This window comes from Typopeltis vanoorti, chromosome 12, assembly GCF_054136105.1.
Source record: "Typopeltis vanoorti isolate ZY-2024b chromosome 12, IOZ_Tvanoo_1.0, whole genome shotgun sequence".
NCBI lineage: Eukaryota > Metazoa > Arthropoda > Arachnida > Uropygi > Thelyphonidae > Typopeltis > Typopeltis vanoorti.
In genome coordinates, this window is record NC_143560.1 from 8,609,587 (window position 1) to 8,635,655 (window position 26,069).

General features: G+C 34.5%; 1 protein-coding gene across 1 annotated transcript in view; it reads left to right on the forward strand.

Moving 5' to 3' along the window:
- Window positions 1–26,069, forward strand: part of LOC150100569 (uncharacterized) — a 305,525-nt gene that overhangs the window by 164,817 nt on the left and 114,639 nt on the right. Inside the window, exons 6-7 of the mRNA XM_090401835.1 lie at window positions 9,301–9,364; window positions 22,755–22,881. Coding sequence (XP_090257961.1) covers window positions 9,301–9,364; window positions 22,755–22,881 — 191 coding nt within the window. The remainder of the gene's footprint in view (window positions 1–9,300; window positions 9,365–22,754; window positions 22,882–26,069) is intronic.

Consider the following 26,069-nt stretch of genomic DNA (forward strand, 5'->3'; position numbering starts at 1 on the left):
GACACAAAGTTTATGTGGCATATTAGTGAAACTCTTTCAGTAGATTTTATTTGAAGTTAGCATTTGTGATCTGTCTTAATGACATCAAAAATTTCAAATGCAATCGAACAAACACTTATTTCATGTAATTGAAAATATGGACAAATGTTAGAGCAATTGTTTTTAGTTAGCTATTGTGTTTGATAGTACAACAAACAGTTTTGCTTGAGTCTATGCAGCATAGTTTCTGTGGGAGGGGACGTGTGTTTTGTTAGGTAGTGCCATTTTTATCCCAGTTGTCTCTAATTGCATTATTTATTAACAATTATATTACACAGACCTCAAATGTCTCTGTACCTTATTGGGGAGGGCATGTTGTTCACTATATAGGGACAGCTGCTTCCAGTCCTCAGACCGTATACATGTGGGGAATGAAATATATAAAAAAAGAAAGAAATACACATAGCAAGTACAATAAATTGTACAAGATTATTTGCTCCTCGGTCAACTCGCATGCATTCCTGGCACACCCACACAAATACGAATCACCAGATGAGCATTATTATATCATAGGATAAGCTCCTTCCTATAGTTATTTACTGAGCTATCAATGTAACCAATAAGAAACGGTGGTTAGTGATTTATATTACAAACAAATCCCTTTCCATCTATTCATAAGTATATATAATTATGCCCATCCTAAATACAAATATGAAAGTCTAGAGTTCATAGGATGTCGTATTCTTCACTCCACCCCCAGATACTTATAACACAAGCACACATATAATATCACAAATGTAAATGCTTCATAATCCATTTTACAGTACTGAAAGTATTTTTAACCCCTATTCTTTCTCTTCCTTATGTTTGCTATTCTTTATATCTTTTAGTAAATCAAGTATAGTAACTAATCAAATATATCATTCTCTTTAATTATTATTTTTTAATATATTATCTCCTATTCCCCCTTTCTATGTGGGGATAGTTACAATCGAAGAAACCATCACAGTCATCCAACAACACTTAGGAATGAAACTGCTGGGTGCTGTGGTAATTTTGCTTGCTTTGCCAGATGGTTTGGGTCACAGCAAAAGAAGTAAGATCGTCCTGACGTGAACATGTTAATGGTGCAACACTCTGTGGAGTTGTGCCAACACAAATGGATGAGGTCATATCATTGAATGAATCCTTGACAATAACAACCTCTTCATTTTGAATAATAGACTCAATACTTTCTTCAATATGCTTACTTGCTCATATTCTGCAATCGATCTTACAATCTGTTCCCCTACCATCTTTCCACTGCTCACATGCGATGTTGAAGAGAATATATAAGGAAGTAATAATTTTCCTTTTATTTGCACTCTGTCTTCACAGGAACCATGTTCTCTTACATGGATATCTATGTTGAAAATGGATCAAGCTGACTGGAATACTTTTTTTCCCATCTTTATTTAATGCTGAAACAGTCAATCAGACACCTATCAGTTAAACATATAACAGACTGTATTGCCTAAGCAGCAACAGCATCAGTTCCAAAAACATCATCTCGATTTGCACTCTATCCAAAGCCTTGGTGGAACCCAGAGTGCCAAATAGCCAAAAAATATTAAGGCAGATCATGGGATACATTTCATAGATACCCCACTGCACCAAACTTAATAGCTTTTAAATGACTGCTTGACCAAAACATGTTATGTGAGATGTCAGAGTCAAAAATCATATTGGATTCAATTTATATCATTGATTAATCAAACAACTAGTGCAAAAATTGTATGGGATAAAATCCAGAAAATGAAAGTAGAACAGACGTCTTGTTGCTGATCCCAAAGTTATTGTAGACATTCTTGGAGAAAAATTTGTCAGAATCTCAGCAGTAGCTTCATATCCTACTAAAATTTTAATATTGAACAAGAAACAGTAGCTAAACTTTTCTACCAGTGTGCTAGGCTGCCATTTGTTAAGCAGGAACTAAAAATAGCTATTTTTTTCTACTTTTGAGAGAAACTTTTAACATGAAATTAAGAATTATCAACATGTTAGCACAAGAAAAGTATATTTAATATATTGAGATATTTCAGTTTGAAAATAACAAACTATCATCAATGGCTTGACAGGAAACAATTTTTACAATGTAGAATACAAACAATTGATCATTCAAAATTAGAATGAGCCATGTGATGTTATATCACTAATCACGATATCATTTCACTGAAAAAAGGTAAACATAAGAGTGCAGAAATAAATAACGTATAAATTTACAATGCCAAACAAAAACTAAATTTATAAAATGATATTAAAGATCATTAGACAGATGTAGTTTCTAGAAGGTCTTAATTAAAAAAAAAGTAATGTGTTATTCAGATCAAACTTTCCCATATTTTTGACAAGGATATGCAGTCATTCCACTTCAAGTTAGGGCATTGAAGTAAGGCCTCAGTACCCTCTTTGAATAGGTGTTCAAATTTATACTGACATCTGTGTAGAAGGCAAGTTTTGGACCAGAGAATGTTGTGGTTTGTCTCTATTCCATGTTGTGCCAATCCAGCCTTATCGGATTTGTTGTGAAAAATATAAGATTGATGTTCTTGTATTCTTTTTTCTTTAGAGTATCCAGTATGTTCAAAGTAAGAAAGATGGCAGTCACATGGAACTTGGTATACACCAGGAAGAGACATAGTTGAGCGTTTATCTTTAGACGATGAGAAATAGGTGGATATTTTATTAATAGGAATATAAGTAGCTGTTAGATCATATTTCTTCAGAATTCTTGAAATTGGTTCTGAAATTCCAGAGATATATGTTGGGATTAGAACTCGACGTATTGATTCTTTTTGTTTTGGTTTGTCTTGTAGAATTCTAAGAGATGTTGTGTAGTCCTTTCAGAGAAGCCATTTAATTTCATGTATTTTTGATAGTAGAAAGTTCTTTCTGTAAATGGTGGAGAGTTGAACAATTAGTTCTAGCTTGTCGAATTAAACATTGTATGAATTCCTGTCTTTTGAGAAGGATGACGAGCAGGTTGTTTGTGAATGTAACGTCCAGTAAAAGTGGGTTTTCTGTAAACAGATGTTGTTAAATTACCTGATGGTGAGTGGATGAGAAGGATGTCTAAAAAGGATAATTTGTTGTCTTTTTCAATTTCCATGGTGAACATGATACGAGGGTGTAAAGTATTGATTTTGGCTAAAAAGGAAGGTAAGGAATCTCTGTTTGTGAGGCCACACTGCAAAAATGTCGTCTATATATCTGAAAAAGTGCAGTACCCGGCAATTTCATTCCTTTTTTTTTTTTTTTAAATTAAGACCTTCTAGATACTCTATCTGTCTAATGATATCTTTAATATGATTTTATAAATTAAGTTTTTGGTTTAACATTGTAAATTTATACATGTTATTTATTTCTGCACTCTTATGTTTACCTTTCTTCAGTGAAATGTATCGTGATTATCAATGTAACATCACATGGCTCATTCTAATTTTGAATGATCAATTGTTTGTATTCTACCTTGTAAAAACTGTTTCCTGTCAAGCCACTGATGATAGTTTGTTATTTTCAAACTGAAATATCTCGATAGATTAAATATACTTTTCTTGTGCTAATGTGTTGATAATTCTTAGCTCTTTTATTGTCTCATTCCAGTGCAGCAAGTCCTGATAACATCCATTATGAGATGATAAAACATCTTCTGTCATCATCTCGAAATCGCCTTCTCTTAATATACAACAGAATACTTACAGAGGAAGAGTTTGGATTCTTGGCATAAGTCAGTTGTCATTGCCATCCCAAAACCCAGAAAGGATCCAACACAAACAAATAATTATCAACCTTTTGCTGTAACCAGCCTGGTTACAGGAAAATTCATCGAAAGACAATTCATCGAAAAGGCAATTCATCGAAAGACAATTCGTCGAAAATGCAATTCATCGAAAAACAATTCACCGAAAATTTTAAATTTTCAATAATGTTATGGTAAAAGTAATCCATTTAGAACAAAAACTGAACCATGCTTCTTGTACCAACAACTTCTACTAAGTCATTTAAGTCAGAGAGTTTTTGTAATACATTACATAATTTGGACACATTATTTCTTTGTCACCCCGAATATAGCTGAACTGAAAACTGGAACGGTTCGACATTTTCTTGTAAAAGTTTCAAATAGCGAATCTGAGTAAAATTCATCCCATAATAATTGCTGTATTGAAGTCGCATATTACTACTAGCAACAGTAATAATAATAATGAAGCCCGCATAGTTCAGTCGGCAAAATCGAAGCCATTTAGTTAGAAAGACCTGGGTAGTTGGATCCCATTTACGCATAATTTTTATCAGTCCTGTTCTGCTAAAGGTAAATTAGCAGGCATAATATAGATACGGCTGCGCTTTTCTTCTGGAAACAGGCAAATCAGTCCGATGAACAGACATGAAACAGTTATCGGACAAGAAAGCCTATAAGAACCATATTGTTCTATAATTTTTCCCTATGAAAGTAGCATTGTGATCTCCTTATTCACGGTTCAGGTTTTGTTCTAAATGGATCAATTTTCTCATAACATTTTCGAAAATTTTAAATTTTTTCGGTGAACTGTTTTTTCGATGAATTTCATTTGTGACGAATTGTCGTTCGATGAATTGTTCATTCGATGAATTGTCTTTCGATGAATTGCCTTTCCGATGAACTCTCCGGATACCAACCAGCCTTTGTAAGATATTGGAAAAATGGTAAATTCAAGGCTTCTCTGGAAGCCTTAAATGTACCATTTTTCTTTCTTCTTAGAAAGCAACAAGCTTCTCTCCAACACACAGTGTGGCTTTCATGCACATTGTTCAACTTTGGACCATATGGTACATTAAGAAATGTGTATAAGAGACACATTCCAGAAACAAGAAAATCTGATTTCAGTGTTCCTGGGCATGGAAAAACTTAACACAGCCTGGAGATATGGCATATTAAAAGCCCTCTATAATCTAGGTTTCAGAGGACATCTTTCTGTATTTATTGAAACTTTTCTGTCTAGCCAAGTCTTCCAGGTGCAAATGGCAAGTATGCTATCTCATCCACATAATCAAGAACAGTGTTGCCCAAGGCTCTGTCTTAAGTGTGACACTTTTTTCTATCAAAGTTATCTCAATCACTGAACAGCTTCCTCCCACTGTAGGCAATGCTATATATGTTGACTTCACAATTTACTGTCACTCTTGTAACATGAAGGCAAGTGAAATATGACTTCGACAAGGAATTGATCATATCTCTCTCCATGGGCTCTTAGTAATGGGTTCAGGTTTTCAGTAGAAAAATGTGTCTGTGTACGTTTCTGCCAAAAATGAACTCTTCATTCATATCTTGAGTTAAGATTGGGACAAATCATTATTCCAGTTGCAGCAGAAACCAAATTTTTGGGATGCATCTTTGACAGAAAACTTAAGTTCCTTGCGTGCATTTGTCAAACTAAGAAAAGAGTGCAAGAGAGCATTGAATCTCCTTCGCACTCTATCCTCTACTGAATAGGATGCAGATCGATCTTCATTGCTTATAGGTTCAAAGCTGGATTATGGATCTCAAGTCTATGGTTCTGCAAGTAGAGTAGCCTGTGATGGAAATATTATTTAAGTTGGATCCCATCCATCATCAGAGAATACAGATAGCTACTGGTGCCTTTGCACATTGCCGACTCCAAGTCTTCATGTTGAAGCAAATGAACTGGCTCTGTCACATAGATGGAAACAGTTGTCTCTTAACTATGCCCTAACTGTAAAGGATCTTCCAGAGCATCCTACAGAGACTTGTATGTTTTTTCTTCTCTGGGAAGCTCAACATCTCTCCCTCTCTCTAAGACACACCAGATTATATGTCCTTTTGGTATACAGGGTGTTCGGGATAAATTTGACAGTTTCGTAAGGAAAAAGAAAATCTTCTTTGTATCTATTAAATTTAATGAATTGACAAAAAAACATTACAGGCAGAGTCAATTACAATACTATCAACAAGATTTACTCAAAATAACCACCATTAGCATCGATCACAGCTTCAATTCTGCTTCGGAACCTCGAACAAGCTGATGCTACAGTCTCCCCGGGAAGGGCCGCAAAAACTGTTTTAATTTTATCCATTAACTGGGCTTTTGTATTACTGGAAGTGCGATTGGTGTCTTTTTCAACTGCGCCCCATACAAAATAATCCATGGGGTTAAGGTCTGGGGAGTTTGGAGGCCAAACATTTGGACTGGTGAAGTCGTAGAAATTTTCAGACAACCATTTTTGACTTTTCCCAGAGGTGTGGCAAGGGGCCGAATCCTGCTGCCATACATACGGCCTACCATTGGCTACCCTTGTTATCCAGGGCTTGACTACAGTTAGCAACTCCACGAACAAAGCCCGAATTCCAATGTCAGGGTTCTTCAACACCTGTTCCTGCAGATTTGCGAGGAATTCTGCTGTACGAACGCAATCAGATCGTCTGCTAGGGATCTTTCTTCTTGCTACATCCTCGTAGTCACCATTGCAAGTCTCTAGTTCATGCCTGATTGTTTTTACTGTATTCAGGGAGCATTGGGCAGCAGTCGTAATATCCTTATTTTGATGGCGGGCACGAATCATCATGATACAAGTTATTCTCTTCCATGATTCAGGTGGGTTCCAGCTATCCATCCTTTCTGACATCTTGTATATGAATGAAGAAGGGTCCAAACTTTTAAATGAAGAGAAGTGTGTGTTAATACATGTAACTTACGGAAAAATATAATTAATTATAAATATGTCAAATTTATCCCGAACACCCTGTATGTGTCAAAGAGATTACACAAGCCGTTGGCTTGAATGTTGACAACATTACCTGCACCAAACATAACAGCATTCTTCTTTGGTGGATTTGTACTACATCCTGCAACTTTGTCAACTACAGAAATCTCATACTTCATTATCTGTCTACCTGCAATTGTTTAATGCACACCGAGCAGCCCACTCTAGGCACTACAATAGATAGTGTAAAGCAGCGCTTCCCCAAACTGTGGGCCGTGGTCCCCTTGGGGGCCGTAGGTTTTGTTGAGGGGAGCCGTGAAATAATTAAAAGAAATGAAAAATGTTTTAAGACTAAGTAGTTTTTTTATCTTAAAAGAAAGTCTCTACCACTTTTTTTTATCTTAAACTTCTTTTTTGTTTTTAATTCTTTCTTTATTAATTGTTTTACGTTTCATGTGCTTGTACTGCAAATCTGCAATAACAATATATCTATCTATATAAAAATATGAGATAATGTGCCGTGCCAAATGTGTATGTAAGATGCAAAAAATGTAATATTTGCATTTGATTTTTGCAATATTTGCTGTGTATGTTTTGTATTGAATATAAATACAATAAATATTATGATAATATATGTCTATATTACGATTTTTTTTCGAGGGGGGGGACCGTGAAATATTTTAATTTTTCCAAAGGGGCCCCTGACATCCAGAAGTTTGGGAAGCACTGGTGTAAAGGAAATATTAATTAAATTGTTAGTAGCTAACAGTGAAGGAGGCACAGAAAGTTGATGTAAAATCAGATGTAATAGTGGAAAGAGTGCATGCTCTTTCCACTATTATTCATCAGCTATATGAATCACATTAAGGAAATTGACATTAAACCTAATATAAAAATAAATAAGTGATGTTAAACTCTTAAGTAAAGCCAATATATTCTGCAGGATTTCTTAACTAATTTGAATGAATACTATAACAGATTTGATATGAAAACAACAAGACAAAGATCATGAAAATAGGTAAGAACATTAAACACATTCTCTGTATCATGAATGGAGAAGCTATAGAACAATTAAATATTTCATCTATAATAAGTAAAACTGATGTGGTAGTGAGTAAATTTATATGGAATATGCAAGAAATTATTCAACACTAGTATAGCTATGTACAAGACAGTGCTCAAACTAGTTTTAACTTATGGATCTGTGAGCTTAGAAGTAATACAGTTGATCAAAGACTGGAGACCACAGTTTCAAGAAAAATAAGAAAGTGAACCGATTGCATCAGTGCAGAATCATATTAATGAAGATATTAGAACTTGACATTGTTAGCATTCAGAAATGTGTGAGCAAAGTAAATCTGATTTGGTATGACTAGTTAAACAGAATGTGAGAGGAAAGGTTAGCAAACAGGTACTTGGTGTCATCATATTAGGAAAAGACACAAGTGCTAGAGATTAATGCAGTTAGAAATGCTTTAGAAAACCTAAATATAAGATCTGTTAAAGTCCTGACAGATAACATACTTATTTGGAGGAAAATTGTTGATAGAAATTAGTAATAATGTTAACTTAATCATGTGATACTATCATAGCGTCCTGTATATTCCTCTATTCCTGTTATGAGGGTACTTTGATAGTTTGATAGATAATTTAATCAAGACACTTTTCATTTTCTAAATATATATATTATCCATTAATTGTATATGTTGGTGAGCTGATAGCATGTAATTATGATAACCAAAACTAATTATAAGAAATCTAATATGTAAAAATTGTAAAAATATTGTCCTTCCTTCCTTCCTTTTCTCATCCATCCCTTAGGACAGGTTAGTTCCCTAATGAGGGGTTTATGACAAATTAATGCAGCTGGCATGTCACTCCTCTGCTGCATCCCATAAGGACAGGTATTCATGGCTGTAGATCCTTGTGTGTTCATAGGACCAGTTTGCCTTCTGAGGGACAAAAAAAACAGAGTTTCTGGGTGGGGGTAAAAAAAACCTCTATCTCTTTATGAGATAGGCTAACTCACCTTTAGTCGAAAGAGACTAAGTAAAGGTTCCTCACATCATGGACGGGAATTTAACCCATGTCTTTCTGACCAAAGTGCTTCATCTATACTGACTGAGCTAAGAGTCTCTAAAAATATTTGTAAAAGTAAATTATGGTTATTTTACATCATTTCACCCATATTATTGTTAAAATGTTTTTGCTTTTGAAAAATGCCAATTTCTTATGATAGAAACAGAGTGCAACTGATAGATATTGCTATTTACAGCACTATATGCACTAGCACTTTTGATTTATGAGTTTTGCCAAAAACTACACCCTTTAATACGTGTAAGAAACAAAGTTTTTAAAAAGAAACATCTCTCTCTCTCTCTCTCTCTCTCTCTCTCTCATGTATGCACATATAGACACATAGATAAGACCTTGAAAAGGTAAGTATATTTATACTTGATGCCACTTTCTATTTTCAATTGGAAATTTGCCTGACTTTTTAGAATTGCTGTTAGCTTATAGATAAACAAAAAGTCTTCAGCACTTATACTATATACTTTATGTAATACAATTTGATTATTGCAGAATAAAGGTAAATGTGAAGAGGATACATACATTCAGCAATGCTGAAAGAAATAAAAAATATCTGGTAAAGTATGAATTATGTATTTCAGAGTATTTTTTTTTTAATTTGCTGGTTTTGTTTTATAATTAAGCGAATGAGTTTCTGTTTAAAAAATTGGGAGGGAGCTGATCTGTTCATTCCACAAAACTACAGTTATGATTAAAACAAAACAATGTTTGTCTGGTTTGTTCAGAATCTATGTGGTATGTATAGTAGAAATTATGTGACTTTAAACTTAAGCCCACATGAGATTATATGGAAACTATAAAATCAAGACTTCTGAAATTAACAGGACTAATTTTACAAGTTTCAGCATTTTGATCAGGGAAAGGGAGTAGCTATGGTATTTAACACAGAACATGGGAGAAACAGTTCAATGATAAACTTCTTGAAGACCAAATTTCAGAATGGGAAATTGAATAAAGGTGCATGAAAACTGAAGATAAAGATATTCTAGATGTCTAGGGTAATTACTTGGAAAGATTTGTAATTATTTGGTAGTAAGTGCTAAACAAAATACATGACATCTAGAAATGCAGTTGGAGTAGATAATATTCAACCAGAGAAATTCTCAAATATGGAGTGGCTTTGCAGTGGCTGCATTGCATTACTCAAAGGCCTGGTCAGATAGTCAAATTCCAGATTATTGGAGTAGAACTCTAGTACTCATCTGTTAAAAAGGGAAATAAAACTGAACAAGAATTACAGAGATATTTCCTTATTGAGTGTTCCTAATGAGGTTTATGCAAGTATATTTTAGAAATGGCTGCGAAAAATTGGGAAAGGAATCTTAGTGAAGAAGAAGTTGGATTCAGACCAAATAAAGGCTGTCAGGATCATATTTTCACTTTAATACAAAGAGTTGAGAAATTTTGGAAATATAACAAAGATCTGTATTTAAGTTTCATATATTTGGAAAAGACATATGACAAGGTGTCAAGAGGAAATGCTACAATTATATGGTGAAAATGGGACATTATATCAAGCAATACATAATCTCTATTTGAACTGTAAATCATCAGTTAAAATTGAAGGAGATACAAGAATATGGTCTGATTTTAAATTAAGTGTGTGACAAGGGTACACATTATCTTCATTGCTTTATCAATGTGGATCACATTATGAAGGAAAGTGGTATTAGACCTCGTATCAAAATTGGTGATGTTAATCTCAGCTCTTTACTTTATGCAGATGATATTATACTTCTAAATAAATCCGGCATAAGCCTGCAAGATTCCCAGACTAAATTGAATAACTGTTGTAATAGATATGGTATAAGGTCAGCAATAACAAGACAAAGACAATGAAAAAAGACAGAAGCATTTTTGATATCAACTCCAATTTCAATATCAACTCCATTCACAATGCAGTTGAAAATATCAACTTCATTGTGAATGGAGAACCTATAGAACAAATCAGATATTTTAACCATTTTAGGCACAATATTTAGTGAAGTTGGCAAATTAAATATGGAAATAAACAATAGAATTAGTGAAGCTGGTATAGTAGGAAGTTAGCTGAATAAATTTATATGGAATAAGATAGAAATTAGTCAAAACACTAAACTAGCTGTATATCTATGTAGTGTTCAAACCAATTTTAACTTATGAATCTGAGAGTGAGATTAGAAATAAAACACACTATCAAAGACTAGAGACCACAAATATTAGATTTGTGAGAAAAATTAGAGGCCTGAACTGATGGCATCAATGGCAGAATCATATTAGAAAGGTACTTGACATTGTTAACATGCAGGAATGTGTTAGCAAAGCTAATCTGAGATTATTATTATTATTATTATTATTATTATTATTATGTGACACCTCTAGGGAGGCCAAAGACTCATTGGGGGAGAGTGTGCCAACAGCAGCGAACGATTGAATCCCTTCCAACTACTAACCGCGCTCAAACTTGCTTAACTTTTTGCGAGCTATTAGTAGCAGTGGCTCTACCAATCGACCAACCTTTGCCAGAAAAGATTGGTCGATTCCATCTAATCTGAGATCGTATGACCATTTAAACAGAATGGGAGGAGAAAGATTAGCAAAACAAGTATTCTTTGTCATGTTGGCAAGAAAAAAATCCAGAGGAAGACCAAATGTAGGTGGACTGATATAGTAAAAAGTGCCTAGAAGACTGAAATATAAGAACTGATAATGTTGGAGTCTTGACAGATAACAGATTAATTTGGAAGAAAATTGTCAATCAGAAGTTAGTAATCATGTAACTTTTTCATGTAATACTATCATAATATCCTGTACACTCCCTGAGGGTACATATCAGGAATTTGACGATGATGATGATGGTATTGGCTTTTATTTATTAGAAGTCTGCGACATTGATTTTTAGTGTATTATATTAGGACAGGAAACAGCAGGTGGGCCTAATTGAGGAGGTGAAAACATTCTTCCCGAGATAGCCAAGATAGATTGCATGATTGCAGTAGTTATTACTAAACCTCAGAAACCTAAAATGCTATTGGAACTGATGTTCTGACCACCACTGTGTGAAGCACACCAAACTTTGGAGAAGTTCTGTCATTGTACAATAACTAAATTCTCTGGACACACTTAAACGTTGGTGGATCTGTTAGTAGCATTGGATATATCCCTAGTTGACATGCATTAAAAAAAAAAAAAAACTTGACTGAAGGAAATTATCTAGGAGTCAATTAGTGTGAGTAGAAGTTGGGGTATGCCATACCCACAGTGGAAAAGCCATACTTCCATGGTATACTATGTGAGTCATTTGTTAAATCAGTTTCATTGCTTGGTATAATATCACTACTTTGCTTATTGGTAAGTTGACCAGAGTCATCTTTGGACTCCAGAGCAAAGACACAGTTTGTTTTTTCCCCATTGGTTTCAGCACTCTGAAAACATGAGTGATGTTTTTAGAGTGCTACTACTTTTCCAAGTGTTCGTGGAAGGCCACTGAGTAGTAATATGTAACGAGCTCTGTTGAGAATCCCCATTTTTTATGCAGTGAACTATGCTGCTGGCAAAATCAGCAAAATAGTTCTCCATATGTGGCTTAATAAAGGATCCATTACTGTATATTCCATATCGCTTACAATTTCAGCTTAAAAAATAACCATGAAAAGTCAAGAGAGGAGAGTGAGAGAGAGTATATGTGGATAAAGGCAAGCCTCTTAATGTTTTCTAGATTTGCTGCACAAATATATACGAGGGCGGTCTGAAAAGTTCTCGGCCTAACAATGAAAAAACCAATTTATAATTTCAAAATAATTTTTATTTTTCAATATAATCTCCCTTAAGACTAATACATTTATTCCAGCAATGCCTAAGCACCATTATCTCACCCCTGTAGTGGTTCTCAGTAAGATCTGCAAAATACCCCTCTACAGCTGCAATCACCTCTTGATTCGAAGAAAAATGCTGACCAGCGAGGAAGAGTTTTAGTTTTGGGAAGAGATAGAAATCAGAGGGAGCCAAATCTGGAGAATAGGGTGGATGTTCCAACAATTCATAGTGGAAATCCCTTAATTTTCCCATTGCCAAAAACACCTTTGTGGGCAGGTGCATTGTCCTGATGAAAGATGATTTTTTTCTTCTGCAAACTGGGTCTTTTCTCACAAATTTTTTCGTCTAGTCTGGTTAAAAGATCAGAATAATGTTCCCTGATTATTGTTTTACCCTTTTCAAGATAATTAATAAACAAAATGCTTTTAGCATCCCAAAACACCAATGTGCCATGACCTTTCCTGCTGATGGGAACCGACTTCTTTGGCGCTGAGCAACCGGCTTCTGTCAACTGTTTTGACTGCTGTTTGGATTCTGGTGTGTGATAGTGAATCCAACTCTCATCCATTGTAAAAAATCGACACACAAAATCAGTTTTTTTCTTGTTAAAATGCTCCATCTTGTGCAAAGCTTTTTCATTTGCAATTCTTCATGCAAAATATATCCTACACATTTTTTTTAAATGCCTATAGTCTCAGCAATTTCACACACTTTGACTCACTGGTCATCCAGTACCATATTATGCACTTGATCAATGATTTCTGGTGTTGTTACACTTTGTGGGCGTCCTTCACGTGGATCATCTTCAAGGCTGGTATGGCCATGTTCAACTCGGCAACCCATTTCTTAATTGTCAAAAACGAAGGAGAAGAGTGCCCATAAACTTTTATGAACTTCAAATTCATTTCTTTTTGTGTTACCTTCTTTTACAAAGAATTTTATAACCACATAATACTCAATTTTATCCATTTCAAGGGAATATGGACAACACTTTTGCTTCAAACAGCTGTATAGAACAACCTACTTGATAGAATGACTTGCAATTTCACGTGGATGCTTATAACAGATGTAACAAACTTAGAAAAAAAAAATCTTCCTGATAGTGTTGCCATCGATGGTCGAGGCCGAGAACTTTTCAGACCACCCTCATATACAGCTAATTCTCTTTTTACATGGCTTTTTTTACACAATTTTAAAATAACACAGTTTAGAAAACAAAAGCAATTCTATTTTTACACGGTATATTTGGATTTAACATGGTTCAAATGGCGCTTTATTTTTAAAATTTTTGTTTGAATTCAGTTCTGTTAGAAAGGGTATTTCCATTATAATTTCCTAGAACGGTACATATGTATTTACGTTTTGTACGCATAATATCAAATTAGTAAAATTAATTGTTGATTACATACACAAAGATTATTGAAGGAAAAATGAGAGTTTGAGAACAGGAACCAAACCTTGGAGATTCAGTGGCAAGCCTTGAAGAAAACCCTGATTGATTCAGCTAGAGAGGCATGTGGTGAAGTTGTCTGCAAGGATAGAAAAATTAGAACTCCATGGTGGACACAGGAAGTTAAAGAGGCAGTGAAGGAAAAGAAGAAAGCATATCAAAAGTTCCTGACAAATAAGTCAGCTTGTGCTCTTAGAGAATACAGAGACAAAAGTAAGAAAGCTAAACAGTGTGTAAAACTAGCTAAACAAAAGTCATGAGAGGACTTTGGCAACAACATAGAAAATAAATATCAAGAAGGTGGCAAAATATTCTGGAGGTTGTTGAAGAAGCTTAGGAATGGAGGAAAGAGTGCTGTAAAAGGAGTTAGAGATGATAAAGGTGACATGAAAATGGGAGAAAAAGATATTCTTGAAGTATGGATGTGTTGACATCCATACTTCAAGAATATGCATCCATACTGTTAGATATATGCAAGCATACTTGAGAAACAGTTGAGAAGAATTGTGGAAGAAAAGCTTGGTGAAGAACAAGCTGGATTCAAGCCAAATAGAGGCTGTCAGGATCAGATCTTCACTTTACGACAAATAGTGGAGAAATCGTGGAATATAACAAAGATCTGTATTTAAGTTTACTCGATTTGGAAAAGGCATATGACAAGGTGCCAAGAGAGAAGCTATTCAATACGCTTCAGTTATATGGTGTCAACGGGGCATTATATCAAGCAATACTTAGTCTTTATTTGAGTTGTAAGTCAGCAGTTAGAATTGAAGGAAGTACAGGAAGATGGTTTAATGTTAATTCTGGTGTGAGACAAGGATGTACATTATCCCCTCTGTTATTCATTATCTACATGGATCACATTATTAAGGAAAGTGGTATTAAACATGATATCAAAATTGGAGATTTTAATGTCAGGTCTTTGCTTTATGTGGCTGATGTTATACTTCTAAATCAATCTGCTACAAGTCTGCAAAATTCTCTGACTAAATTGAATAACTGTTGTAATAGATATGGTATGAAGGTCAGCAATAAAAAGACAAAGACAATGAAATTAGGCAGAATCATTGAAAATGTCAACTGTGTTGTGAATGGAGAACCTGTGGAACAGGTAAAACATTTCAGCTACTTAGGCACGATTTTTAGTGAAGATGGTAAATTAAATATGGAAATAGACAACAGAATCAACAAAGCTGGTATGGTAGGAAGTCAATTGAATAAATTCATATGGAATAAGAGAGAAATTAGTCGGAATAACACTAAATTAGCTGTATACAAGACAGTGTTGAAACCAGTTTTAACTTATGGATCTGAAAGCTGGGTCAGAAGTAAAACACTTGACCAAAGACTAGAGACTGCAGATATGAGAGTCCTGAGAAAGATTAGAGGCATGAACAGATGGCATCAATGGCAATCATATCATATCATATATTAAAAATGAGAATATTAGGAAAGAACTTGACATTGTCGTCATCCAGGAATGCATTAGCAGAGCTAATCTCAGGTGGTATGGTCACTTAAACAGAATGTTCAAGGAAAGATTAGCAAAACAAGTGTTCTCTGCCAAGTTGGCAGGAAAACGACCCAGAGGAAGACCAAGATATAGGTGGATTGATACGGTACAAAGTACCTTAGACGATAGAAATATAAGATCTGGTAATGTTGGAGTCTTGACAAGTAACAGACTGATTTGGAGGAAAATTGTAGATAGGAAGTTAGTAATGATGTAAATTTTTCATGTAGTACTATCATATCCTGTACACCCCTTGAGGGTACATGACAGGAATTTGATGATGATGATGAATTATCGATTATTTTCAGATATTTTCATAATATTACCTCATTAATAATGGTGTTGATAATTGAGTTAGACAGAGGAAGAAAAGAAGAAAGCTATTTCTTTAGAAATGAAGATCCAAATTTTAGATCATTTAGCAGAGAAAGTTCAACATCCTTAGTGAAATATTTTTTATTGAATGAAGCTACTGTGAAAATGATTAAGAATTATGATGAGGCCATTACAAAATCTGTTCTCTATGGAACAAAATTAGGTGCCAATTTGTCATCATATATGTGAGACATTATAAAAGTGAAGATGGAAAAGGCCCTAGTGATGTGGATAGAAGATTGCTCACAAAAAAATCAATACCTTGAGATGGAAATGTCATCAAATAGAAAGCATTACGGTTGTACAGACAGATTCAGAATAGGAGCCAACAACATCAAACAACAATTGTGATTTTTCTGCAAGCACAGGTTGGCTTACAAAATTTCTCAAAAGATACGTACTTCATAATGTAAAAATAAAAGGAGAAGCGACATCTGCAGATGAGCCAGCAGCCAAGAAATTTCTTTCAAAACTGTTCAAAATTATTGAAAATGGTGGCTACACTCCTGATTAAGTTTGGAACACAGATGAGACTGGCCTTTTTTGGAAAAAAAATGCCAAGTTGAATATATATATAGTGAAATCATCAAAAAGTGTTGGTGGCTTTAAAGCAGCTTAGGATCTTGTGACTATTATTTTGCAGCAATGCTTCAGGAGATCATTTATTAAAATCATTACTCATTGATCGATCCCTAAGACCACAGGCAATGAAAGGTGTGGATTTTAACACATTACCAGTGCACTGGAAGGCAAACAAAAAAGGTTGGGTTACAAAAGAAATTTTTAATGAATGGTTCCATTAATGTTTTGTTCCAGAAGTTAACTTTAGTTGATAGAAAGAAAATCTGAACTTTAAAGTTATGTTGATTATAGATAATGCACCTGGCCTTCCTGTTTTAGAACACCCAAATGTGTTACTTAAGTATAAAGAGCTAATAAGCTAGTGTTTGCCGATACTTTATAGTTTACTATATTCGGCAAGAAACTCTCTGATTCCTATCTTTGAGTTTCTTATTCGGTTTTAAAACTATGTGGGATTTAATATCCCCTTAATTTTAGTAATGTTTTCATTGCCGAAATGAAGCTTATTAGCTCTTTATACTTAAGTAACTTAATGGTTGCACCTACTTGGAAAACTCGTTCGCAGAGTATATAAGTTCTTTTCGCTATACACTTCGGTATTAGGTCTAGCTACTCACTGATGAAGCCTCAAAAAAGGCTGAAACCGGTCTGGGTAGTGACCTCCCTCCATAATATAATAACAGCATACATTTCCTAGGAAATGTGTTTTTACATTATGGAAAATACCTAAGAATAGCGATCTGAACTTTACTCACCTTTGCAACGAGTTGCCCGAGATTGTACTACGTACTAGGATCACTTGCATTGGCTAACGCTAGTGTTCGCCGATACTTTATAGTTTACTATATTCGGCAAGAAACTCTCTGATTCCTATCTTTGAGTTTCTTATTCGGTTTTAAAACTATGTGGGATTTAATATCCCCTTAATTTTAGTAACCCAAATGTGTTCTAAAACAGGAAGAATTTTGTTTTCTGCCACCTAATATAACATCATTAATACAACCGCTAGACCAGGGTTTGATCGCTACCTTTAAAACTTATTACATAAGTAGAACATTCCATTACATTTTGGATAAACTAGATCAGGATAATTTACTGACAATTATTGATGTGTGGAAGAAATTTTCTATTTTGGATTGCATCAAACTTGCTAAGTTGGCATTATCAGAATTGAAACCATCAACTTTAAATGCATGCTGGAAAGCTACTGCCAGAATGTGTGAAAAAAAGAAAAACCCTGTACCTTTGCATACAACTGAATATCTTAATATCATCAGATTAGCACATGCAGTTGACAGAGAAGGATTTGATGATTTTTCATCTGCAGATATTGAAGAATTGATGGTTGATAAGGCTGTTAGAATTACAAAATAGTAGAGCTATCCTTGGGAATCTTGATGAAAAAAAAGGGGGGGGGGGGATGATGATAATGAAGAATAGATTTCACTCACTGCAGGATTAATTAAAGAAGGGCTTCAAATGGCTAGTAAATTGCAGTCGTTTTCTTACACATGATCCAAATACTGAATGAGCTGAACAGTTGAAACACGAACTGATTAATTCAAATTATAATAACAGAATTACTCACGTAAAATATTATTTATTAGTAGCATTTTTGCCTGAGTATCACAGGCATCTTCAGTACATGTATAAAACTAATTAAACAATAACTGACAATTCCAAAAGATGCCACCTAAGGCTAATGTATAACTGAAAAAGGTAATAAATTTTTTAACTTATTTAAAAAAAAAAAAACAATAAATAAATATATTATATTTATAATTTATACAATCTACACAAATCATCAAAACTTCCAGAATATCAACTTCTGAAACTCTAAATTCTGGTCTCAGCTCCTCTTCTATTTGACACTCCTGAATTCCCAACTCACAGAGCATTTCTTTTCTCCTCTTCATTTTCTGTCAGTCCATCATACCAATGTACTATAGGCTGAATAACTTCTTGTGTATGGGATTACCATAAATAAAATTAAAAAAAAAAAAAAAACGATTGGCAGTTGCAAGGGCAAAGATGTGTTAACATTGAAAATTTATTTTGTGCCACCATTGCTTAATCAGTATAGACGAAGAAGTTTAGTTGGAAAGTCCTGAGTTCAAATCCCATCTATTATGCAAAGAACCTTTATGAGGGCTTTTCAACAGAAGGTGAGTTAGCTGGTCTCATGCAGTGGTAGCAGGGTCTTTCTTCCTTGAAAATTGAACTTTTCATCCAGTAAACTGGGAAGTGGAACATGTGCAATTTACAAACAAAAATGCATTACAATCATTAGTAATATATTAGTTATTGTGGTGCTGAATACCAATAATATGAATCGTACAATGGTGTTGAATGCCAATTGTGGGCATCCGGTCATTGTATCATTATTATTATTATTATTATCTAAGATCTCCAGGGAGCCAAGGACTCATTGAGAGAGGCTGTAAATTACCCAACCCAGCTATCATACCTACCCTTAAATTCATTCACACTAGATGCACTCACTACCCATAAGGGCAAATTATTCCACTCACTCACTCATTGCTCTCTTGGGAGAAAAACCTAGCTCTTACCCTTTCTTGACTGCAAATAAATTTAATTTCCATGGATGTCCCCGTGTTCTCTCCCCACCTTCCATATAATGAAAAATTTCATCAGTTGAAATGCTATAACACCCATTCAAAAGTTTATAGACCTCTTAATAATAATAATAATAATAATAATAATAATGGAGAATTAATCAATTGATTCCCTTCACTCCTTGCACTTTATTTTTTTATGTTTGTCCTTGCACTTTATTTAAAGTGCAAGGACAAACATTCAAAGATATTAGCCTGGACTTGAGATTTGATTGCATTCATTCACAGTCAGGTATATGTTACGTCAATTATTATTGTTATTATTATTATTAGCATATACAACCTACCATTCAACTTAAAATACACAGAACATTAAAACACAAACTGTGGAAGCTATACCAACACAATTAATATAGCATTCACACCTATATACACTCCACAAATCACCAGCATCCAATGCCTACATTCCATCCATAAAAACTTTATTTTCAGCTATTATGCAACCTTTTAATATTTTTTCATTTCATATGATGTTACCTTATAATCATGATCAGAATCTGTTAACAGCATCAACATAGAAGAGCAAGCTGAAAAAAATTGCTTTGTAACTGAATAAATTCCATTTTCATTTTGCCATATGCTCTTTTCTCCTTTTAATCTATATCCCCCATAGTTGAAGTCTCCCATGATAGTTGCTTGACCCGCACTCATTGTGAGAATCTGCCAATGCATGTCATCCACATCTTCTTCTGGACCACTCTCTATCCCCACCCCCAGGTCTATAGCAGCAATGAACAATATATTTTGTCTCACTGGCCTGTATCTTACACCAGACAGTGCAAATGAACTCTCTCTCTTATATCTGTAATCCTGCTTAACTTCTATTTTGATTGATTGAGGTTCTTCAGCTATCATTACTAGTACCCCTCCTCCTGCATGATTCTATCTATTTTTGCTGAAAATCCAATGTGCCTTACATTCCTCCATGTAACTACATCATTCTTTGTCAACCGATGCCAATAATTTTTGGCCAAGTCAAGTTAACTAATGTGAAAAACTTCTGCTTATTCTAATACTTGTGGCATTTGCGTACATGCATTTCAACATCCTCTTCAGCCCATATTTACCCTTTCATAATGTCATTACCAAGCTATTCAGGTTTGAAACTTGCTAAATTGCACCTAGCTGTTCCTGTCATTATTTCTGCACTCACACTCATTTGTTCCAAAGGTGGCTAGATGCATGCTTGAGTGCATCTCTCCCCCCCCACACACACACACAGTATCTCTAGTTTCCCTGGATCTTCCAACCTCTCACTGAATAACACTCTCTCCAAACATCTAAATCCAAAACCATTCAAATGGACCATCAAACATATACAAGTCCTTCTGTCCATCATATTCACTCCATACATCTATACACCGTAGACCATTCCTCCTGCACAATCTTCTCATTGACTCATTCATAGTCTTTACTTTCTCACTTTTCATTTTCACTTCTTTCAACAACTCTTTTATATCCTATCTCATTGCATATTTCTCACCTTTCAAATGATTTGGGCCTGCTAAAACAATCAACTCTTACTTTTTCCTTCAGCAAACTAACAGTTTCACTAACATCCTTGATCTTTGCACCTGGTAAACATGCTTTTGTCACTTTCTTATTAAGTACTCCTCTTAATATCAAATCTTCATACAATACCTGCTCCATTCTCCTAGTTTCTCACACTTTTATTCTTTCCCATTCACTTTTTCTTTCATTCTCCATCCTGCATTACCACATGCCAATAATTTCTCTAGTGCTCCAGCTCACGTTTTGTCCTTCAAAAGATTCCACATAAGTGCTGTTTCTTTCCTAAACTGTTACCTTATCATTCGCATTACTTTCAGTCACTTCTTTCATATTTCATACATTATCATTCATTCCTTCTACTATCATCTGCAATAATTTCACTATCCTGCCTTACATTGTTAATTTTAGTTACTTCATTCTTGCACTTTTGATATGACTCATTTCTTGCAGTTGTTCACGAAACATACTTCCTCTCTCTCTCTACTCTTGCTACAAACTATTCACTTTCAGCAATGATTACATTGAATACATACTATGTTACACTAAATCCCTCATATTGAAATCATTGAATATTGAAGTCTTGGCTGCCATTTTTCTCATATACATTAGCCATATAGAACACTTTTTAAAGAATATTGCATAATCACACAATTACATAGTCAAAAATAAAGATAGTACCACCAATAATGATTAGCAATATTGCAAATATTTACTAAAAATAAAGACTTATCTCAACAACTCTGCTACTTCCAAGAAACATCAACTTTTTGTTTAGAAAAAAAAAAAAAAAAAGAAATTTTGAATGGACAGTTTACTTAGAAGTACATTTTGTCCATTTCAAAATTTTTACAAGACAACCAAATGGATCTTTGACCTTCACTGTCTACAGAAAAACCCACACACATGCCTACACACAGGTAAATAATCCATCAACAGTCACATCACCCCCCCCCCCCACCAACAATGCAGCACCATAAAAGCCTTGGTCCACCAGGCAAAATTAATTGGCTCAGGTAACACTGCACTCATCAACATGCTCTGGGTTGGCAGACCATGTCCTGGATACCTGGCACAGAATCTGTTGGGGGGAAAAAGCCACCTTACGCTACTAAAGCAAATTTGAATTTGAGAGGCTTTTCCTCGAATTTGCTGTAACTCTTACCAACTATCCCAACTTAAACAAATATGGTTGTATCAAACTGCCTCTCATATGTGAAATCCTTATCTTCAGACATTCATCCCAACAACCAAGACACTCAACCAAAGCCACTAGGTGGTGTAATTATAGCACTCTAAGAAAGCAGGTGTTTGATACTAATGTATTAATCTCTAAAGATGCTATAATAAGTTTAGTTTAATCCTTTATCCAAGTGTGAGCAAACAAAGTTTGCGCCTGAAAGTATCTTCAGGACTGGGGTAAGGTAGTGCAATACCAGGCAACTTGTTGCAAAGGTGGAGGAAGCTCTCATCACTCCTATCTCAGTATCTCCCATAATGCAAAGCACATCTCCTTGCGGATATGTGTAATGCTATGCATTAAGGCAAGGGCCACTACCCATACTGGTTTCGACCTTTATTGAGGTCTCGTCAGTGGGAGCTAGGCCCAGTCCACCTTTGCAACGAGTTGCCTGGTATTGCACTACCTTACCCCAGTCCTGAAGATACTTTCAGGTGCAAACTTTGTTTGCTCACACTTGGATAAAGGATTAAACTAAACTTATTATAGTCTAACCAAGTGAAAAATAAACTCTCAACATCTTTCTCTAAAGATGCCAGTTTAACTTGAGCAAAATGTAAAAAGTAATGATTAAAATTTTTAATTATTATTTAGGGTACTTTGTCAGTTTCCTGAAACAACACTGTGCATGATAATCAGCATATAAACCTAAACACCAAGATTAAGTCACCATGTTACAGGAATAGAAGCTAGCTGAACATTTAATAACAGTATAAAGACAGGGTAATCCAAATAATGTATGAAGTTTATACATTATTTGCTGTTATATTTGTTGCAATATTAGTTTCATGAAATCTTTTGTACATATTAACCTAATAATATTCACCTAATTTGTTTAAATTTTAGACTGAAGGGAGAGCAACATCATTTGGTGAAGCATTAGTGAAAGCTGTGCAGAAAGCTGAAGACTTTCTTCGGAAAAGGTGCCTTGGTGTCAATGTTAATGCTGCTCAGTTTTTTGAAAGCTTTGATGGTAAGACAGTATTTGTAATAAATATTTCAATATGGTTAAAATTATCTGAAAAATTTAAATGACACCAACTGATAAATTGCTTTGATATCTAAGGTAGATTTTTAAGCATCCAGCTATGGCAGGTTGAGGCTACCATGAACAACATTTCTCCGCAATCTACCCACGGCCAAGTTATATTTCTGTAGGAGTCCACATATGCTGTTGTTTTCTATGCATTTCCTTCTGGGTCTTCCCACAGTCTTTCTTTCATTGTGCACTTCTGTTTGGGAAAATTTGAGGAACCTTCCAGTAGGCATTTTGTATGCACTTCCATACTACTGTAACTTTTTTTATTCTTGTTATTACTGGAATATGGTAGTGTGATTTCTCCTAATTGGTTTTCATTTCAGGCCATGATGTTATATTTATCTTCCTCAAACACTTGTTTTCAGGGCTTGTCAATCTTTGTTCTTCCTTCTGTTTGATAGCCAAAATCTCTGCATCATAAGGAACTGTGCAGAGTAACCATATCTGTATGCTTTAAGTTCTTTGTAGTGATGTGTATTTTTCCAAATATTTGTAAGTTTGGTCAAGTAGACATACCTATTTAATTTAGGAAGATTATTTAATAGAGCTGTTTAATCTAGGGAAGTCTGCTAGGACCTGTGTTTTTAATAGTTTCTTCATAATTTAATTTATAGGTAATTAAAGTTCTTAAGAAATTAATTTTTTTTAAACATACTCTGTTAATTACACATTGCCATTGTTTCATTTTACTACAATTTATCCAGTGCATATTCCTTGCTGTTTTTTATGTAGATTTTCAGTCATGTAACTTAAGTTTTCCTTATTATCTGTAAATAATACTATATTATCTGCATGTTTTATATAAAAATTTTATATATATTCCCATGTTTTATGGGATGGACTTTTTTTAAGTTTCTCCAGGCATAAGTTAAACAAATCTGGTGAGAATGGATATTTCTGCAGACACCTGTCAGCTGATATTTCATAAGATTTGGCAGCTCCATATTTTATTATTGTAGTGGTGTTTTTATAATACTGACATGATGTTGAGTATTTCTTCCTCTTATTTTTTGTTTTAAAATTTCAAGCAATTTATTTCTGCTTTGAGTAAAATGCTTTCTTAAAGCCTATAAAGCATTGGTAAAAATTACTATTATTTTCCCACATTAATTCAGATTTTTTTTTTTTTTTTAACATCTGATCCACAAATGAAAGGCTGCAGGACCTATGGCACATCAATCTCAAGTGTTGGTAAAAGGATAAGAGAAAAGATTTGTTGATATTTTTTTTGAATAGATGAAGATTGTAATCTTTGGGACATACAGAGTGAGGAAGATCAAATGAAGGAGAAGGATGAGAAGTTGGCTCATTACATTTGGAGGTGGATGTTGACCAACAGCAGCCTCTTGTTCTTACAGTTTTGGAAGAAAAATGGAAGAATGATAGTAGGCAATTCAGCAGAGCATAAGAAGTATAAGGCAGAAACTGAACATCTATAGTGATTCTGTAGATAGGGACTAAAGTGATCTTGTGAGAGAGGAGGTCATCAATTACATGTATTGCTGTCTTCTAAATAGCATCAAGCAATGTTAGCAAGGCTTTGGATGTACCATCCCAAATGTGTGGGCAGTATTCCATATTTGAGTGAATTTGGGATTTATACAGTGCTAGTATAGGTGAAAAGTAGTACCTTGTTCAGAAAAATATACCAAGGTTTTTGTAGCTGCAGAAGCTGTGACTGAGATGTGTTTGTTTCAGAGGTTGAGAGGTCAGTCAGCTCATCTTTTGATGTCTGGGGGTTATCAAAAATAAGACAAAATGATGTGAAATCCCTTTTGCAAAATTATATAGGATTGTGCTTTGGTAGCATTGAAGTTCACAAGGTCACTCTTGCCCTCATTGAAGAATAGTGAGGAGATGCAGAATTTAAAGCATTAGTTATAGACTGTCTTGAGGCTTCTAATGATTGAGCACTATAAGGTTTATTAAATGAGAAGGGAAAGTGGAGTATACCATCATCAGCATGGATGAGATTTGAAGTTGAAGAGAGCAGGCCAATTATATACAAAATGGGTGAGAGTACAGAATTCCATGGTACTCCTGCATTGCTGGGGAAATCTGAGGAGGGGGAACTATCTATCATGACATGCTGGTAACCCAGTCGCAAATGGTTGAAAGCAGACCTCTGTGCCAGAGCCATTCCAATAACTTAGAAATGTCAAGAACAACTATGTGGGTTTCTCCAAATCTTTCCATAGTTTGAATCCAGAGGTGGGTGGTGAATTTAGAAGTGCAGCTATGGATCAAGAGTGGCAAAATCCATATTGGTAGTAATTAATTAGCTAGTGGTGTACAAATTGGCTGTAGATACCAATGAGATTCACATTGCACTGATATGGTATAGGTTCTTGTACCTCTCGTGTGTGTGTGTGGGGGGATAAATATATATATATATATTTTTTTTAAAAAAGGGTTTATTTATAACTGACGTTATGAAAAAACAAAATGTTAGTAATTGTTAATAATCACCATTCATGTTGTCTTACAAAATTCAAGGACTCATCACATCTCTCATTTCTTTCATGAATCCCAAATTTCCCCATTTCTCCATATCTTCAGGATACCTCTCAGAAAATGAGCATTGTCCTCAAATAAGTTTATTTTAGTAAATATTAGTGATATTGTTTAAATATAATTGGTGTAATTTTCTTTATTTTTGATTATATTGTTAAGGGTGTTGTTTCGTCATGACTATTATTATGTGATATTATTTCAAAAGCATTCTACATTATGCCACCAATGTGTACGAGAAAAATTACAACCAAGACATCAATGCTGATGATATTAATATGCAGGATTTAGTGTAATGTAGTGTTCATTTAATGTATTCATTGCTGACAGTGAATGGTTTGTGGTACAAGAACGTAAAGAATGTTTGTCAGAAATGTTTTGTGAGTGAATGTAAGAAATGCAAGTCTTGTCAGGAGCAGAAAAATGAAGTGACTGATATTAAGGATTATAAAGCAGGATTGTGAAAGTTATGGAAAATGAACCAGGAGCAGTGAATGATAGTACATGAAATGAGAGTTTGAAAGAAGTTGGTGAAAGTAATAATGTGGATGATGAAAAAAGAAGTGAACAAGTTAATTGTTTGGGCAGGCACAAATTAATTGAAAGGTGAG